At 42.1% G+C, this 20,053-nt stretch overlaps 1 protein-coding gene across 1 annotated transcript; it reads left to right on the top strand.

Annotated features, from left to right (window-relative positions):
* Nucleotides 1-823: 823 nt before the first annotated feature.
* On the top strand, nt 824-19,572 carry EIF3B (eukaryotic translation initiation factor 3 subunit B). Its single transcript, XM_057416854.1, has 19 exons — nt 824-1,373; nt 6,594-6,786; nt 8,017-8,136; nt 8,227-8,284; nt 8,646-8,774; nt 9,747-9,904; nt 10,804-10,935; nt 11,032-11,098; nt 11,698-11,744; nt 12,535-12,745; nt 13,298-13,370; nt 13,828-13,950; nt 14,458-14,536; nt 15,349-15,487; nt 16,105-16,230; nt 16,701-16,778; nt 17,224-17,332; nt 17,813-17,930; nt 18,997-19,572. The coding sequence occupies exons 1-18, from the start codon at nt 860-862 to the stop codon at nt 17,914-17,916; spliced, it is 2,460 nt and encodes an 819-aa protein (XP_057272837.1). The 5' UTR covers nt 824-859; the 3' UTR covers nt 17,917-17,930; nt 18,997-19,572.
* The last annotated feature ends 481 nt before the right edge of the window (nt 19,573-20,053 follow it).

Raw genomic sequence — 20,053 nt, 5'->3', positions numbered from 1 at the left:
ACTAACACAGCGCTTAGAGCCCGGCCGGCACATCCAACCCGCGGCTCAGCTGCTCGTTAATAACCCCATCCATTACCCGAGCCGCTCTACCCCGCCGTGCGCCCGCTCCGGCCCCTCAGGGGCTGATGTGGCGCCTATCGCCGGGCCATACCATGGGGAGGGGAGCACCGCTGGTTCCGTCTGCGCGGCCCCTTAAAACAAACGCGTTGGTGTCGGCATTTCCCCCTGTACACGAATTTGGTAGCTCCCACGTGCCCATGGCAAGCTTTCGGGTGAGCCCATGGCTGAAGGTTTGGAGGGGAAAGGGTGTGCAGGTTTTGGATCAGGATGCTGCCTTGTCACCTTCCGCCTAAAGCTGGAAAAGAAAATACGCTGAGGTGCCGAAATCGCAGCAAGGTTTCAGTCCACCTCAGCGCAGTTAAATGCCACAGCGCCTCCCGCTTTCTGCTTCCAGATAAATGGTTCGGCCGAACCCCACCTCAGGAGGCTGGGAAGAGGCGCCATCTTGGGCTCGACCACAGCGACGCACGGAATAGGGGGAGCCACGACTGTTGTACGGCGAGTAGGAGCGGAAGCCGCCTCTAGATGAGAGAGGAGCGGGCTGAGAAGAGGACACTGGCCGCCTCGGAGCAGAACGGGGAGGATATAACAGCGGTGAGCAGCCGCTGAGGCGGGTCCAGGACTTAATTCCGACATCCCCCCTCCCGCTCCATGCCTGTTGGTAGGTGCCCCCGCGCGGGGCCCGCTGGTCCTGGCGCACATGGCCGGGCGGTAGGAGCCGCCCCGCCCCTCCCCCGCTCCTTTCCCCGTCGCGCTGTAGCAGGGAGCGCGCGGCCGGCCGGGCCCCGCAGCCAGCCCCATGCAGGACACCGAGGAGAGCCCGGCGGCTGCCGCGCCCACCGCCGCGCAGGGGCCCGGCGGCGACACCGAGCACACGGACGGGCCCCCGCCGCCGCTGGCAGAGCCGCCGCCGCAGCAGCAGCAGGAGGAGGAGGAGGAGGAGAAGGAAGGAGAGGGACGGGAAGAAGAAGGTGGCGAGTCTGAGGCGCCGCCGGGGCCCCCTGAGCCGCCGCCTCCCGCCGCCGAGGAGCCCTCCGCCGAGCCCGAGCAGCCGCCGCCTCAGCCGCCGTCCGGCCGCGAAAGCCCCGAGAAGGCGGAGGCTGAGCCCGAGGCCGAGCCGCCGGCCGGGGCCGAGCCTGAGGCCGATCCGGCGGTGGAGGCCAAGACCGAGCCGCCGGCTGAAGCCAAGACCGAGGCTGACCCCGGCGCGGAGCAGGAGAACGGAGAAGCCGAGCCTGGCGTCCCGGCCGAGCCCGAGGACGAGATTTCCTTCAGCGACCCCGAGGACTTCGTGGACGACATCAGCGATGAAGGTGCGAGCCGGGCCGGCGGCGGGCGCGGGCGGGAGGGCGGCCGGGAGCGGGATGGGTGGGAGGGGCCGCGGGGAGGAGGGAAAGCTCCGGCCGTGGGGCCCGGCCATGACCGCGGCGAAGGCCCCCGGGCCCGTGGCTGTGTGTGGGGCTGCGGGACGGGAGCCCGGTGTACGAGCGGTGCCTGGCCGTGCCATCGCTCTGCCGAGCCGCGCTCTGCTCCCTTCATCCCCCCTGGGCTGCCTGGCAGCTGCTCGTGGTGCTGGGTACGCGTGTTGGTCGCAGCAGTGCGTCCTGAATGAAGCTCCTTCTGGTTTATCTATGCACCGCACTGTTGGTCCTAAACGTGCCGGTAAACTTCGAGTACCGGGCTGCGGGATCACCACCTCGTGTGTTTGCCGTTTGCCTCCGTTGGTTAAACTCGGCTGTAAAACCAGCAGTCTTCAGTTTTGACCTGATGCAAATTAGATTTCATCATTCTGTGTGTTCTACGCATCCAGAGTGAAATGTGTAGATAATAGAATGGCTTTGAGAAGAGTTAGTGCTCAGAAAGACATGACATAGGCACTTGGTGACGAGAAAGGATGGAAACATTACTTCTGGCAGTTAAATTCGAACTGAGGCTCTTCGTGAAAAGTATTGAATATTGACTGTCATAAAATGTCATAAAGCCATTGTGTAACTGCAGAGACAGTCGAGGGAATACGTGATTCTGTCATACAGGAGTTATTACTCTGTTTTAGTATCTTTCAATTAAATCTTTCTAGATAAATCATCTCCATTCTTGAATAGCAAAAGTACTTGGTCTAGGTATACGTTGTTGTAGGGTCTGATTTACGTGTATCTTATGTGTTATAGGCTCCTATGTTACATATATGAAAACTGGAGAAAAGTTTCTTAAAGCATGTGATTGTAAGTTCTTCAGTTGGCTGTGGAACACAGGTGATCCATGTGCCTTCTAGTGTTGAGCCCTGTGCTTACCTTAACAAAACTGCAGCAGAATACCTTAGGTTAGGAGAGTGTTTGCTGTTCCCAATTTAGTCGTCTGTATGGCTCTTTGAACTTGTGCACGTGTTTCTTAAAGAGATGTTGGCAAAATCGTCTGCGAGTATGTAGTTGGATTGCTTTTGCCTGGTTAAGTGTTTGCTTGATACACTTGGTCTGTGCCTGGGATTATTATGGTCAATTCTGATCGTCTTCAAGAAGCTGCATGTATTTTCCATTTCATGTATTTTATTGTGAAGGATTACTTTGGTTAATTTCTCAGCTGTGTGAATAATACAGTGTTAGTGACTGAATTACAGTGTTTAAGTTTAGTCACTCTTGTTGGTCTGGCTTTCAGTGCGCAACTTCTTGAGCTTCCTTATTCCTTTCCCTGTATCCTGATGACTCTTGAAGGAGAAAAGGAGTCCATCACTGTCACTGAGCCAAGGTTATTTCAGTGTTTATGATAACATTCCATCTTTGAGCTGGACCAGCTTTAGGATTGGACCATCAGATTTCTTTCCACCAGCATGATGGTGGCGTGGAGGAACAGCTCATCCAAGTTCACACAGGAGAAGGGAAGGGATGTGTCAGATGCACTTAGGTGCAATGAAGCTTTAGTTCAGATAATGATAGTGGTCCTTACAATTCTGCCAGCTGAAGATAGCTGTATACCCACCACACCCTGCTTCTCTTGTGGGTGGAATAAGAGCTGGCTAAACCAGCTTCTTCCCTTTTGAAGATCCCTTTGTTCACAATTTTGGATTTAAGGTCGAGGAAGGGTACAATGTAGGCATTTGCCTTTAATCTGCTACACTTTTGATTAAACACTGTATTCTTGCACATGAATCTGAATATGCATTCCTTGGTTTGTCTGTAGGCCTACAAAGTCTTTTTATGGGAAGTAGTTATGACAAATGACTAATAGAGCCTAAAAAATCGCCCTTTTGTGTTTCCTTTTTTCCATCTTTTTTCTTGTAGTCTTGTGTGAAAGTACATGCTTTCATTTTACATGCAGGGAAAATCTAAGGGGATTATAGGGTAAATAAGAAATCTGCATGTTATTTTACTGTAATACAGGATTTTTAAACTACTCCTTTCAATCCTTCCAGTGTTTGTAGTCATAGAAGACACTTTGCTGCTTGTGTCCTAAATCCTAGGGAAGCGGTTCCTTACCCACAGCTTTAGTGCGTTATCAGCTACCTGAAGGATGGCTTATTCCTTGAAAGAGTATCTTGAGATCCAGTATATTCTAGGAAATTAACTTGCAGCCCTTACCTTATCTTACTAGATTTCATCATTCTGTGTTTTCTACACATCCAGAGTGAAATCTGTAGATAAATAATATGTAAATAAATAGTATAAATTAACCCCTTACCACAAAAGAAGTGGTATTCTTTTCTGGATCTGTAAGTTTGGGTCAGTTTTCCATGTTGCAGTAAGTAAAAAGTGAAAGGAGGAGGGAAAGTTGGTCCAAAATACCTTAACTTAAACCTCTTTGTGTGGTAGAAAAACCTGCCTGGAGTGATCCCTGATACACATTGCTGTACTTTTAAAAGAAGTTGGGATTTTCCTATATGTCCCATTTTCCTTCTACTTCTTTGCCTACCTTTGTTTGAAATAGTGCTCTTAAAGTTGTCATCACCTGTGATTGTTACTGGGACTGATGCCTCTACCTTCATGTCAAGGTTTTTGCTTATCCTTGGTGATCTATATGTTTTTGTGCCATTAGAATACCTGTTGTTAACTCTGGGGGGTTTAATTCACTTGTCCTGTATTTGATTTCCTGTCCCAGTTTTCAGTCTGCTGCTCCTCACTAAGGAATCTCTTCAGACTTGCTTCTTAAACATTAACTTCTGTCAAGTCCTCCTGCTCTTTGCTGTGTTGTACACCTTCACTGAGTATTTGACTTGCTCTGAAGAACATGATCTGAGCCATTTTGTAATAGTTGCTATAAATTAGTCAATAGTTGCTATAATTGGGGAAGTTTATGGGTATAATCTGAATGTGTGGAGTAAGTAAAATGACATAATATGGAGGATCATTCCTCTAACCCCTTCAACTTTTAGTTACTACCAGTAATAGTAGGTTTTCACTCTTTCTAGGTCTTTGTTTTTATTATACAAGTTAGCATCTTTTACCTTTTTATTTGTAGTTCCCATATGCACATGGAGAGCATCTTTTTTGAGTAATAAATACTACAAACTCAATATTCCGTGAGTACTACATAATCTTAGTGGTGATGGCATCTGTTTCTGCATAAGCTTTTAAGAAGCATATTGCCACAAATCAGTGGAAATCTCCACCTGTTGAAGCTTCAATTTATAGAAAGCCAAGAGTTTTGGTCATTTGAAATTCAAAGCAAACATGTTTATTCACTGCTTGAGATCTTTCCAGCGGTCTTTCTGGGAAGGATAACTTCTAGAATTCTAAACCAGCAAAATTCCATTAAAATGTCTTCAAAATATCAGCACATCCATCACCCTTTTTCATTTGTTCTCATGTTTTAAATGCCTCTCTGTGTGTATGGATACATACACATGCATGGATTTTTTTTCTCTGGCTTGTGAATGCTGGACATAGCCTGACACCAAATTTTATCCTTGTATCCTAATTCAAAGCGTAGTGGTGTACACTTATTTTCTGTCTGGTCTTGCAGTTTATAGTGGTTTTCACATAAGTTAAAGGCTTACTGCAGATAAGCATGTATATTTGTCCTGTTCATATGGCATGTGTGAAACTGCCATTCATTTCAGCACGTTTGGCTTATTTGTTAGCAGGATGTCTATTCTGGTCCCTTAAGTAAACAATGCTAAAAATGTCCATAAACCAGAGAAAATCTGCCACTTGTAACTGATGTTTCTTTAGAATCCAGACATGCAATCATGTTAATAAGTTGCAGGGACATGACCAATTACACTGTGAAGCAATCGGTTATCTAGACAAGTATTAAAGTGTATGTTTGAACAGGATATCTAGGGATAATGTGGGATTTTATTCCTGGAAAGGTTTAAAAATAATCTTAGGCTAACATTATGTGAGGGTTTGTTTGGATAGCCTTGTCTTCAGTGCTTCTAGTTCAATCCATTGAGAATTGAATCATGGATATAATTTTTCTGTGTCTCCTTGGATCTACAGGTCAGTTTGTAGATTGGGTAATGTTAATTTGAGAAGTGTGTTTAAATTTGTGTATGACCAATGGGGTTTAGGTGGTGGATACAGAATAATCGAATAGAATTGACTTGAGGAAGAGATTAAAGCTAGATATGTCTGCCTAGAATTCTACAGAACATATGTCTAGAAACTACTAGGTAAAACTTACGCAGTGGTGTTGTTGAAGCCTCTAACTCTGTGTACAACATATAGGTGTACTTTGGACCTTTTAAGTGTTTTTATCATGGTATGGCACATAAGTTATAACTGCAGTTACAGTCCTTCAGAATGTTCTTCCTATTGTGTGTGTGAAACTTCAATGATGTTGTAAGCAATTTCTTCCTAGTAGTGAAGGGGCAGTGTAGGGACTGAACCATCCCACTCCCAAATGTGTAAGATGTTATAGGAAATGTGAGTTAGTACATTTGAAGACTGTCCAGAGTGTGAAGAAGTATGCACTTGTCTTCACTTGCTGCGTGCTTAAGGGTGGTTTTATGTGTCATGCCGTGGACCTTCATTTTTGTGTTTAATTAAAGGTTTAGACAGAGTGTGAGTTCTTGAACATAATTACAGTGATGCGAAGACATGCAGAGCTTCCAGCATAGCAGATAGTTCTGAATTATGCTAAAACTCATGGCATTTGGGAGGGTGGTGTATGTTGCGTTTCTTTCAGTCATCCAGTTACAATCTGAGCAAGGCTACTGGTCAGAGCTTGGGTAGTAAATCTTACAGGTGTCTGCTCTGTTGTCAGGTTTGAGGACTTTGTGAGCCAGTTACAGCTCCAGAAACAAGCTGGTGATGCAAGTGTTGACATCCTCAGTGTAAGGTATTGCTGTAAGGAGTTAGCTGCTTGAAGTTTAAGAAACTGCGTAATCATGCCTCTTAGCAGGGAAGTGTTGGAGTTGGATGGGTGCTCGCTCCAGTTGTTTCTCTGATGGAACATTCATTCACTACCAAGTTTCTTGACATTTCCTGAAATTTGAAGTCTTCCTATTCTCTTACTATCACTATTCTTTTTACCCTTCTGTCTACCTACTTCATGATGAAGACTGGTGCTTTAGTTTCTTGTATGCTTTTTCTTTGCAGAATTACTTGGTGATGTACTGAAAGATCAGCCACAGGAAGCAGATGGGATTGACTCTGTAATTGTTGTGGATAACGTTCCCCAGGTTGGACCAGACCGACTTGAGAAACTGAAGAATGTCATCCACAAAATATTTTCCAAGTTTGGTAAAATTATCAATGAATTTTATCCAGAAGCAGATGGGAAGACAAAAGGGTAAGTCAAGATAACTCCTACTGGAAATGGGATTGAAACACTGCTGTGACTTACCCTTGATTGTTAGTGTCAATACTTTATGGCCAGTTTTTATGGTGACTTCATAGTCCTGCTTATCAGTTTCTTCTACCTTAGTCTGTACAATCCTGACATCTAGTCTCAGTAAGCAACAGAAGTTCCAGAAGGAGCTGAGAAGCTTAATAGCTCATTAAGCTACTGTGTGTGTGTGTGTGTGTGTGTGTGTGTGTGTGTGTGGAGATTAATTATGGAAACAGTTTAGCTGGGTTTGGAAGGCACGTTTCTGTGCAATACTAAATGGTATTTTTCTGTTAATTTTAGCTATGGCTAATAATAGATTCTGGCTAAAAACTTAGTAGCAGTGGATGTACTGTTTATTTCAAAATGGACTGTCAGTATTCTGTCTCCGGTTGCCAGTGCTTATGCTTATGTTAGTCACTCTGACTTCCTTAAGGTCAGTGAGCCCTAATGAAGACCCTTTTCCCCTTTGCCAACTTCTGATCCCTGTTTATGGTTAATTGCAGCATCTGAAATTGAGAAGAAAGCTAACAAGAAGTAATCAAACAAAAAGGGAAAGAAAGTTTTAGAGAGAGAAAGCAGGCCAAAAGCAACCTGATCAATATGAGGTTTTACAGAGTCTTGCTCCTCTGGTTGGAGTACTGTATATTCCTGAGTTTGGGAGGAATTTTAGAAAGCATAAGAAAGTGGGTTTTCTGGAGCAGATGTCTGGTTGGTTCTGTAAATTCAGCTTGAGGAGCATGAGAAAATTATGGTGAGAAGGAAGCTGAATTATATTCAGTGTAGTTGAAAGACGAGTGGTGCTTTGAGGTGTCTATGATAGCAAGATTTACGCTTCCTAAACATGATTTGTCACTCAGCTGGAAAGAGCTGTACACCAAACCTGCCTGTTACTAGCTCACATTGTTGATCTGTGTTGCATTGAACTTGCATTCATTACCAAAAGAATATCAGTTTGGTTCCAGACAAGCTCTGTATACGGCCTAGAAGTGTACATGTGCTTTTGGTCAGAGTGGAGATTAATTGCTTTTGAACCCTAACTTGTTAGGGACAAGACAAAATAATTTTGTAGATGCTCCATACTGAGTTCTTGGTTCATCCTCATTGTTCTGTGTTTTATTTAATGTCTTTTTTTTATATGAGCCTGTTACATAGCCAGTGATGACTTCCTGCTGTCGTCTTCCTTCATTGCAGATACATCTTCCTGGAGTACATGTCTCCATCTCATGCGGTGGATGCTGTGAAGAATGCAGATTCCTACAAACTGGATAAACAACACACTTTCAGAGTCAACCTGTTCACAGACTTTGATAAGTGAGTGCAGCTGTCATGAGTATCTGTAGATTTGGGGATTGTAACCAGAAGTGCTTGCATGGAGGCTAACCAATGAAATTGTTCTTTCAGGTACATGACAATCAGTGATGAGTGGGAAATCCCTGAGAAACAGCCATTTAAAGACCTGGTAAGGATTTCTTTGGGGAAGTGGGAAGAATATTCAGCACAATATGAAATAATGACTTCATCACTGGAGCGTTCATATGAAAATAGAAATGATGCATCAGTAGTGTTGTTCTAAGTAACAGTATACTGTGGTCATATGCTCCTGTTCCTTTCTTCTCACTGTCATGAAGGGACAAGGAAGAATTTAGTGGTTCTGTTTAGTAGTTCCACATATGGTAAAACATAAGAGGAAACAACGATTTTTTGCACAAGTTGCTTAAAAATAGAGTTTTGAAAGCATCTTATGTTTCTAAATGTTGGAGGCAGACCTCTGTGTTTGTTACCACTACCACTAATAATCTTTTTGTTTCTGTTTGTCTTAGGGCAATCTCCGGTACTGGTTGGAAGATCCTGATTGCAGGGATCAGTACAGTGTGATCTTTGAGTCAGGAGACCGGACCTCCATTTTTTGGAATGATATCAAAGAACCTGTGCAAATTGAGGACAGAGCAGTGAGTGTCCTGGAAGTGCTGTACATTGCAGATATTCTGTCGGTCTCATTCATTTTATGACATCTCAAAGATATTTCTTTCCCCTATTGCTGAAATCCTTTTTCCTTCCTTTCGGTGAGGAATGGTGAAAATACATCCTTTAAAATTAGAATTAGCTGCTTAGGTAAAACAAATGTAGGGTTAACTTGTTTGTGGTGGTGTTTGTTTTTTCTTAACTGGTCCATGATGCCTATTAGTTTCCTTCATCTCTATGTTGTCGGTGATTCAGAAAGACCTGAAAATGCAAAGTCAGAGTCTGAGGAGTATTATTCATTAGAGCCGAGCATGTGCTTACGTATGCTGCTTCTGATCCTTTTTTGCTGACCACAGAGATGCTAAAGAGGAATAGCTGGTTTGGTAGTAGCATATAAAAGAGAGAGTCAGTGTGCCTGTCTTCTGCAGACAGTGACCCAGAAGCATTTTCTGTAGTAACTAGTATGTGTTACAGTAGAAAGATGTTGACTCTGGGATGATGAGTAATTCACTCATCACCATGGTCACTGGTCATGGTCTATGTAGCTGAAACCTCTCAACTTAGCTGGAGGTCAAGTCTATTCTTAAGAAATTGGAAATACTGACCTTACTTCTGAGTATGCTCTTACCAGGGCTGAAACATAGCAAGCAAACCCAAGCCTGTTTAGGTGGCTTTAATTGTTACTATACAAAGGTTTTTGCTCTACCTGGAAAATGTTTTTGGTGATCAGTAAGTTGAAAAGGTCTCAATTGACACTTTTCAACCTGAAAAGTTGAGTACTGTGAATTACGTGCATGAAATGAAACTCCACAACTAGTCCGGGATGTCACTGATCAGGAGATCTTCACTTAGTAAACAGATCAGCAAAGTGTGAAGCTACAAGCCACACATTCATTCTTTCTCCTTTAGGAATGCAGCATGAAATTAAACCTTTGTGTACCCTTTGTTTTTAAATCCAGAGGTGGACGGAAACCTACGTACGTTGGTCCCCGAAGGGCACCTACTTAGCTACCTTCCACCAGAGAGGCATCGCACTTTGGGGCGGAGAGAAGTTCAAGCAGATTCAAAGGTTTAGTCATCAGGGAGTACAGCTCATTGACTTCTCACCTTGTGAAAGGTATGGAGTATGACATTGGTTTGGGCTAAAGGATCAAAAGCATGAAGTATGCATGTTGTTTCTGCTGTGCCTTCAAATCTCATGTGGTTGGGGTTTTCCATTGTCCTTTGTCTTTGGAAGTACAGCTTTCCATACACAAATCCTTCTTGGAATGAATGAAGATCTGCCTGACTTTTGACTTCAGGAAAGATACTTAACATAATCTAGAATAATTGGTCTATAAAACTGAGCTGGCAGGTTTCCTCAGAGATATTATTATCCCAAGGGAGAAGGCCATGTTTTCCCTCTTTAGATGGGATGTCTGTAATGTTCGATTTCTTGTTCTCTGAGAAGATTCAGTTGAGTAGTATCCTCTGTATCTTTGGTACTGACATGAATTCCATATGTTTTCTTTAATGTTAAAGAGCTGTGTATAGAAGGCTGAAATAATTTCAGGACTGAGATGTGTCTTGTTTTGCTAGTTTTCAAGCAGCATTTAGAAGCCGTTAGGTTTTATGTCTTAATACATCAGAGAGTATTTATCTTTCAGTGGAGAGGTCTTAACATACTTACGGTTCAGGTTGGCTAAGGTCAATGGATTTACATTCTTTCTGAAACCAATCATGTTCTTGTGGCAAAGCTATATAGTAGGTAACACTATTTAGTGAGTTCCTCTTCTTGTAACATCAATACGGGAAGATTTGCACATAGATCTAGAGTCTCCTCAGCCAGAGGAATGCCAGGGAAATACTGTATCTTGGAAGCATTATTCCCCTTTATCACACTGTTCTTACTGCAGAAAATCCCATTAGAGAAACTGCTGTTTGAAAGTACATTGTATATAAATATTATTTGAATAAAAGCTTGCTTGTATTGGTATATTAGATGAAGTTTTGACAGTGAAATTATTTCTTTTGTAGGTATTTAGTGACCTTCAGCCCTTTGATGGACACACAGGATGACCCTCAGGCTATTATCATCTGGGACATTCTGACTGGGCAGAAGAAGCGAGGATTCCACTGTGAAAACTCAGCTCACTGGCCTATTTTTAAGTAGGTTGAGAAACAGAATGAGAGGACTAATCCCAGATTTCATCTCATAAAACGGCAGTTCCTATTTAATATTCTTTTTCCTTTTTATTTGCTTAGGTGGAGTCATGATGGTAAATTCTTTGCTCGAATGACTTCAGATATCCTCAGCATCTATGAAACACCTGTAAGTTCTTGCTTGTTTTTTCTGCTGTGTCAGTCTTTCTCATGGTATATATTTTAAAGGACACGTATAATCATAGAATAATTAGGGTTGGAAAGCGCCTTAAGATCATCTAGTTCCAACCCCCTTACCATGGGGGTTTTACATTGTAAAATAATATACTCTAGAGCTGGGCTTAAAAGGGAAGAAATTCATTTGCTCGTCTTCTTTCCTGGGTGAAAAACTTTAGCTGAGTCTGAGTAAATTTCACACATCTAGAATGACTAGACAGATCAATATACTATTTATAAGAGTCAGTAGGATCAAGTTTGTGATGCCTCAGAGCTCTAAGTAGAAGGCGAGTGCCAAAAATGCACTGTAAATTGCAGCCTAATCTAGTTGGTTTACGTTTTCATTACGATTCAGGCTTCTGCACTCATTAATCTGTACAGCAGATTTTATTGATTTGTAATTGTGGAATACGTATGATCATAATAAAAGTGATACAGGATCTCTGAAAGCTGTACACAATTTCCTAGTTTATGTGCCCTAATACGGATAGAAAGTGTATCTGTAATTAGAAGAATATTACTGACTTCAAAATTCACACCTTTCTCTTTTAGTCTATGGGTTTGTTGGACAAAAAAAGCTTGAAAATCAACGGGATAAGGTAGGTCTATTCCTTTGTAAAGATAACAATTCTAACTGAAGAAAGCAGTTGTGTCTGGGGCTTTATAGTGAGAGGAATCTAGAACTCTGGTCTCATACACTGAAGTGGTCAAATCAGACAAACCAGCAAAAAGAAATGGAAAATGCTCCATTTATTCTTGTCTGTAGTTGACAGCTTGTGTGCTTTGAAATTTTCTTTGTGGTTTTGCTTAATCCAGGGTCTATCTGGGAAGTCCTGTTCCTTGTCTGTAGAACTAAACTGGAATGCAGTTTGTTAGGGAATATCTCCTTAACAAGATTTGTATGCTGGCTTGAAACAGTGTGCTGCATCCTACCTGTTGGCAAGGAGTGGGTTTGACTTTGTGCATGTCTTCATGATGGACAGGGACTTCTTCGAGAGCTTTTGAGGTACCTCTGTAAAGCAACAAGAAAATTGAGTGTACCCAGGTGCAAGGAGATTGTCTCCTGTGTAATTTAATAGGAGGGTTTCTTATTGCTCATTGGTTTGATCAGTCTGTTTCTTAGATCTGTCTGTTAACACTGGGTGTAACCCCTGCTCTAATTGAAATGTACTGGATTTGATAACTCTGATTATAGAGCAAGTTTAAACATCTGTTTTGGTGTGATGTGTGTAAGGTGGTTAAATTGGCTTCAGTTGCTTGTCTGTATCTGTCTTTATTATTAAGATTTTACATTTGCCTGCGGTTCAGATACAGTGATGAAAATGGTTTCTGCTTGTAGCATCTCTAATTAAAAATTAATCCACTGCATTTTTTACTTTCTTCCTGTAGAGACTTCTCATGGTCTCCAGGTGGTAACATAATTGCTTTCTGGGTGCCTGAGGACAAAGACATCCCAGCAAGAGTGACTTTGATGCAGCTGCCTTCTAGACAAGAAATTCGTGTGCGAAATCTCTTCAATGTCGTAGATTGTAAACTACACTGGCAGAAGAACGGGGATTACCTGTGTGTGAAGGTAGACAGGACTCCCAAAGGTACCCAGGTACGTGGATTCTGATTATATTAATGACATTTAGTTCTCTCTCATGCTGACACCTGCTGTCTTTCAATACAGACAGTGTAAATTCTATGATGTCAAAGTTATTTTTCATTTTTCCACGTGCATTTGAGGCGTGTGGAGAGCAAAGTCTGTCATGTTTACATCCAAGGCTTGCTTTGACTTCAGTGACATTGTGGACTTGGGTGAGAGTTGCAGGCTTCACCTCTTGTTCTACTCAATGTCAAGCAGATGCTGAACAGCCCTTAGTTTGTGCTGCACGGTGCACCATATGTTTATCTGTCTTAACTAAGTTTCCTAACAGTCTGGAAAGAAACAAATGCTTTTGTACCGTTACTTTTTATCAGGGAGGGAAAGATAGAATGTGTTCGGTAATGAGGCATACTATATTTATCTGCTCCCATTAAAGAAACAAATCTTGTCTTTCATCCTGTGTCTTGACAGGCTAATTGTGTAGTTGTCCTTCTGTGCCTTCCAGTACAACTATTTGCTCTACTGCTTCTGTGCTGGATAATGAGCTGATCTTGGTCTTTACAGGGAGTAGTGACCAACTTTGAAATATTCAGAATGAGAGAGAAGCAGGTGCCAGTGGATGTGGTGGAAATGAAAGGTAATGCCAAGTGTTTCTTTACTTTATAGACACTTGTTTGTTTCTTAGAAATAGCTGTCAACACGTGACAGAACTGGGAAGATAACTCTTTTCTTAGTGTAGTATTAATGTTGGAGGGCATCTCCATCTCATGTCGAGATGAGAAATCAAAATGTTTGTTGCTATTCATGCTTGTAACTGAAAATCTATTAAAGATCGTAGGGCTGATACTATGGATGTATTTTCTAGAAGATGGGAGACTTTGGGGAGCTATTGTTTATCTGAAACACTTCCCATAACTCCCTACCTTTGCCTTATCAACCTATGCTTTAACAGGCTTTGCCATATAGATTGTCTTTTAACTGATGGGTTTCCTTTTTTCAGCATTGTTGATTTTCTTTGATAACTGCTTGAAATCAAAGCTTTGCATAGTCTTTTGACAGAGTTTTGGATTGTGTTGTGGATTTTTTTGTTACAGAAAGCATCATAGCATTTGCTTGGGAACCAAATGGAAGCAAGTTTGCTGTGTTGCATGGAGAAACTCCACGAATTTCAGTTTCCTTTTACCATGTTAAAAACAATGGGAAAATAGAACTCATAAGTAAGTGACTGAAAAACAAGTGAAAAATACAGTTACTAGGCATTTTGCATGACAGTAGATACAGTAAAGTCAAAACTGTGCCTGGTTTTGGATAGAATAGCGATATGTACTCTGCTTGGCATTGTATTGTAGAGATCTAACTTCTTGGTGACAGCTAAACTGTTTCGGATCTGAATCAGGGTTTTATTCCCAGTGTCTGGGAATAAAAGGCCTACAAGGCAGAATAATTCTGTGGCTTTGGGAAATGGATGTGAGGTGATAGCACAGACTTGGCTCACTTTAGATAAAATTTATTCCCAGGTTGTATGTTGGGATCTTCTGATCTCTCTTGCTGCCTTTGGGCATCTTGGTGTTACTGGGTTTTGCCTTTAGAAGTGTAGAGCTAAGGGCTGTTGTTAGGACTTGCTTGTGGAGTTCAGAAATGTCTTTTGAGGACTGGATGGAGCTGACTGCTTGTAAGCGAAGTGATGGTGTCAGGTTGAGATGTCTGAATTTGTTTCTTTCCAGAAACATTTGACAAACAGCAGGCAAACACGATATTCTGGAGTCCTCAAGGGCAATTTGTAGTGTTGGCTGGCCTCAGAAGGTGAGTACTGCACAAGTTACTGAACACCACATTCATTCAAATGAGGGAAAAGACTAGAGTAATTCATCTAGGAATGTTTGGTATCTCCAGGAATGTTGCATTCCTGTGTAATCCTGATAGAGCTTTGCAGAAGCAGAGGAAAAGAAGAAATGCAATGTCGTGATGTAGTTTAGTCTCTTATCTTTTACATGCTATTTTTGCCACACCAAATGCAGAATGCTTTTTTCAACAAAAAGTGGATATTTAGAAACACTGCTCAGCTGTTTAAGTTAAATACTGACTCAACTAATCCAGTTTGCACCACGCATGTGGTTCTTACAATGCATTTGTTGTCACAGCCTCGTGGCTCCTCATGGGCAGTACCTCTTAATGACAAAGCTGTTTTGTAAAAGAGCTATTAAGAAAGTTTCACATCAGAGCAAGTGAAAATTAATTTTACTAAGCATTTGAGTAATATTTGCTTTCAGACAAGTGCTGCTCGTCATCTTGTCTTCACTACTTAAGCATGTCTAAGTATATAATCGTTAAACTTTGGCTGTAACTTGCCTATGGTATGTTTTCACTGTCGCTTTAGCAGCAGAAGTGAAATGGGTTCAGGGTCACTGAACACAGACACAAAAGTGTCATTCTTGGGGTTTTGTTTTTATTTATCACATGCTTTCTAGCCACAGAGACTGGTATGAGCCTGTCTCTTGGTTGCTCTGAGAACTCATCTTTGTAGTGAGGAGGTGTAAAAAAGCAGCTTGTGAAATGCTTTTAAAAACCAGGCTATACTAGTATGTAAAACCATCTGCCTTATTTTGTCTTTGCAGCATGAATGGTGCCTTAGCATTTGTTGATACATCTGACTGCACCATGATGAATATAGCTGAACACTACACAGCTTCAGATGTGGAGTGGGATCCTACAGGCAGATACATTGTGACTTCTGTGTCTTGGTGGAGCCATAAGGTACTAATGCTTTCCTGTAGGGTGTATTTGTGTTTCGTTTCTCTTCCAGAGTTATTGGAAAGGGCTATTGGTTAGGAAAAGAAAATGGGCTGTGACTTAAAGCCTGCACCACGGTTTTATACATGAACTTCTAAACATCAGTATTTAGGCCTTTGGCTTCACCAGTTGTCCAGAATAAGTTCTGGTAGGGCAGTTCATGAGTCTAAACTGATGTCCTTTTTCATTATGTCTTTAGTGGTTTAAACCTCGATCTCCTTGTGGTCCACACAGAGCAGCAGGATTTATTGCACCTGTATTACTTTTGCAAGGTTTCAGGCACTGCACTGTAATCCTCTCCTGTACAAGTATAGACTTTGAGACTTAAGAATGTGGTAGAAGGGCTGGCTTAGTTTCAAACTGCTGGGATCCTCCTGAGAGGAGCTTCTTGCAAAGCTTTAATGGAACAGCTATTTTGCAGAGGGATTTGACTTGTGCAAGGAAGGCACTTACAAAAAGAACACCCTGTTTCTCTTCACTAATGGTGCTTGTTTTATAAGAAAGACCCTTAAGACATGGAGTGAGGACTACATTGTGAAGTTATAGCTTATCTTACCTGAGATAGTGCACTGCTCTTCCAGGTGGACAATGCATATTGGTTATGGACGTTCCAAGGCCGTCTGCTCCAGAAAAACAACAAAGACAGGTTCTGTCAGCTGCTGTGGAGACCACGACCAGCTACCTTGCTCAGTGAGGATCAGATAAAGGTAGTGTCCTTCCAGTGACTTCTGCTGACACTGATTTGGTGTATGAATAGACCTGTTGTACTGTCTCTTGTTGAGGATGGGGCTTGAGCTGTTACAAAGTTAAGCAACTGTCTTTTTGCCTTGAATTTGTGAAAAACCATTGCTGTAGGGGACCTCACTTCTAAGAATGATAGTAAATATTAACTGGTCTTTAAGATCAGAATGGAAATGGCTACAACTTGTTCTTACAGTTAGGGTACAGTCAAAGGGCATAAAGAACAAAACTGAATTTAGACTTCACTGACTGCATGTCTACAGCAGCATTTGCAAGATCTCTAAGTCAGAACAAACAAAATGATAGTGAAGGAAAATTGCCTAGAAGATGATGCTTTTAAAAAGTGCATCGCCAGCTTAGGCCTATTGAAGGAGCTCTTACGGAGTATGATTGCTGCCCTGATATCCTGGTTGAAATAAAATTCCCTGTTTTACAGCAAATAAAGAAGGACCTGAAGAAATACTCCAAGATATTTGAGCAGAAGGATCGCCTGAGCCAGTCCAAAGCTTCAAAGGCAAGACACTTTTGGAATATAGTAATGTAGATGCAACTCATGTAACCTGTCCTTAGTTATTTTGTAATGGTTACATGCAAGTTAAATTTCTTCTATAACAAAACACTTGTGTTCATTTGAATCCAGATGGTTAGAGTTAGTTCCAATAGGGAAGATGCCACTTAAGCTGTCAGGTTAAACAGTAATGAATCTGGTGAGGCACTGGTGTTGCCTCATTAAGCAAAGGTGGTAAAATCTGGGGGTTCTTAGTGAGTTGCTGCATTTGGCAGTCTTTAAGAAAAGCTCTTTAAAACCAAAGATGCTCTTTGATTACATATGTGAAAGATCTTTTTCCTTTTAAGTTAGTGGAAAGTATGTTCATGAGAAATCTCGACTTGCTAACAAATGCCTTGTATGTGGATTTGATTTACTGGGGAGGTTTAATGACCTCTTCCTGCCTCTGTAGGAGCTAGTGGAAAGGAGACGTACAATGATGGAAGAGTTCAGAAAGTACCGCAAGATGGCACAGAAATTGTACATGGAGCAGAGGAATGAGCGTTTAGAGCTTCGAGGAGGTAAGCCACACATAGTACTTGTGAAGTCATGCTGCTTCTTACCAAGTAACTATCCTGTCTTGGGGATTCATCCACTTCTCCATTTCCTGCCAAAGCTAATCCCCTGTTCTCTAAAGGTTATTTATACTTTTTATCCTAAGTCACAACAGGATTTATTCCACCACACACACCCCCCCTCCACAGGAGAACGTTCAAATGCTGTTGGCTGCCAGATATGGTATCTGTGGCTTACCTCACATCTTCATGCTTCAAGGCAAGCAAAGAGACTTTGGTGTTGCAGTTAACCAGAAAGCCTGCAGAAGCCCTGTGCTGGCAGGCAGTAGCACCTTGGTTGTCATTTAATGAATTTACCATGTACGATTTAAAGCCCCAAATCTCTCTTTTCACTGCTGTGTTAAGGACTGCTTCTGCCACGAGCATCAAATCTTTCGATTGCTGCCTTGTTTGGTGTGTTGAGTGTTCCTGTTTTCTGCATTGCAGGGGTAGACACAGATGAGCTGGACAGCAATGTCGATGACTGGGAGGAGGAGACTGTTGAATTTTTTATCAATGAAGAAATTATTACCCTTGCAGAACCAGAGTAATTAATTAAATTGTGGTAAGGTGACAAACCCCTCTGTCTGCTATTGCTATAGGTGCAGTCATTTGCTTCAGAAAGTTAGGTCTGTCCGTTGCCTGAGTGAACGTGTTGCTCTTTGAGTTGATTTGTGTGTTCTCTGTAGAGGGGACAGAAGTGTCTGAAGAAGTAATGGCAGATTTATGAGTTGTGCTGAGCAGAATTCTGTGTATATCCTGTCTTGCCAGTGATCAAACCACAGTGGAGTCGGGGTTAACTTTGAGGCTCAGTGTGTTGCAGACTCCAGGTTCTGTCAGTAGGGGGAATGAGTATTGTGAGAGAGAAATTGTGCCTTTTGGATGAATTGCATGTTAGTCCAAAATGGACAGAGTTTAAGTACTCTACTGAGGAGGGTACAACAAGTTGACTGGGCTGATAGAATCTGGAGATATTTAAACATCCACACGAACTCTGCTGTTGTTTTATAGGAATGTGGGTAGAACTTGGGAAGTAGCAGATTGTGTGCAGCTGCATGTTTCTGAAATCTTATTTAATCCAGTGTTTTTCCCCAGAGCCTTTTTGTCAGTTCATATTAATGTATTTCTATGTTGAAAATAGAGGCTACTTTCAGCCCCTGTTATAGGAAATGTCCCTTAGGGAGCTTGAGTTTGTTGGATTGAGAAGATAAAAGATATTTGATAGTGAAGGCACTCGCATAAGCCTTAAAACCTGGAAAGTGTTCCTGCTCTGTCATGTTTAGTACTTCATTTAAGGAAGGGGAGACTGGAAGTATACCTTATACAGCTGCAAGTCAGCCTATATAGCTCTTTAATCTCCAGATATCTAAGGAGTTCAAGTAAAACATAAACAGTTTACGTCTTGGGTTTATGGACAAATATGTAGCCTTGGTACCTGTTGAATATATTTTGATCAGGCTTATCTGTGTCTCATACATGGGAGAACCTTTTATGGAAGGAAGAGAGTGAAAATATCAGTTTAAGAGCAAGTGAAACACACACAGCCTTTCACCAAGTAGCCTCTCTGATGAGGTTGAGCTGTTTGTATAGAAGCACAGTAACTAACTTGCCTCTCTTTTCCCTTCCTGCAGCACCACCAGATCTTGTGCTGAGAAGAAGTTTGTTCATTTTTCAGAAAGCCTACATCAACTCTGGAATTTGTAATCCATATTCTTGCACTCTGGAAGGGTGGATGCACCAGATCTTCTCCATTCTGACACATTGTAGTGCCTTTAAGTCTTGCTGCCTGCTGCAGTGAGACACTGGGAAGGCGCTGCTTTAAATTCTATTATTTTTTTAGGGGGGTTATTTTTGGTTTGGTTTTTTTTTTTTTCTTTTTTAACTCCACTACTACCAGTATTTACTTCCTGACTCCCTGTGCAGTACTTGCCGACTGGTAGCATTTTGGCTATTGCCAGTGAGGTGAGATTCACCAGCACACCTCTTAAACGCACGATGTTTCTGTTTCAGGACTCTTTCTATGTCCCGAGTGCATGGACAAGTGTTCCTTTCGTTTGGGGAAAAGTCAACAGAACCAGTTTTCGTATGATGTGTCTTAGTGTGCTGAAGCAGCACTACAGTGGGCTATATCCTCCTCCTTTCAGATTGTGAAAGGATGTCTCCCTCAAAGAGCTGAATATGGAAATAAAAGCAGACCTATACTAAAACCAGGCTGGCTACGTGTTGTTTGTAGGGAATCTTTCCCTGAGTGATGACAGTCAAAAACGCCTGCAGTAACAAGAGTGGTTTTTATCTTGTCTGTATGGTTCATTTGGAACTTTTTAATCTTAATTCCTCATGGCTCCTCTGGATTTGTTGTGGTTTGGTTTTTACAGTGATGGTACAGCTCATTCATCTGACAAGCTGGCCTATTCATTAGTGGAGCGACAAGGAAATGAGTGGATTTCTTAAACCATTTGCAAAATGATCCTAGCCTCAGGAATGACTGGATTAGTCTGTCTTATTAATGGATAGTGCAAAATATCTGAGAAGTGCTCTGTATGCACATGCCTTATTCTTCATGTTACAGTACCTAGTCTCATTTCTAAAGCCCTCTGTGCTCAGAGGGGAAAAGTGTACTTATAGCAACTTCTCTGTTTATGAGTAGAAGTTCTTTACTGGATATTGTCGGAGCACTGAGAGGTTGGT

This window comes from Pezoporus wallicus, unplaced genomic scaffold (genome assembly GCF_028554395.1).
Source record: "Pezoporus wallicus isolate ANWC-B61680 ecotype Strahan unplaced genomic scaffold, APGP_CSIRO_Pwel_v1 scaffold_7392, whole genome shotgun sequence".
NCBI lineage: Eukaryota > Metazoa > Chordata > Aves > Psittaciformes > Psittacidae > Pezoporus > Pezoporus wallicus.
Note: the sequence above shows the minus strand (reverse complement) of the source record. Positions and strands in the feature narration are given on the sequence as shown.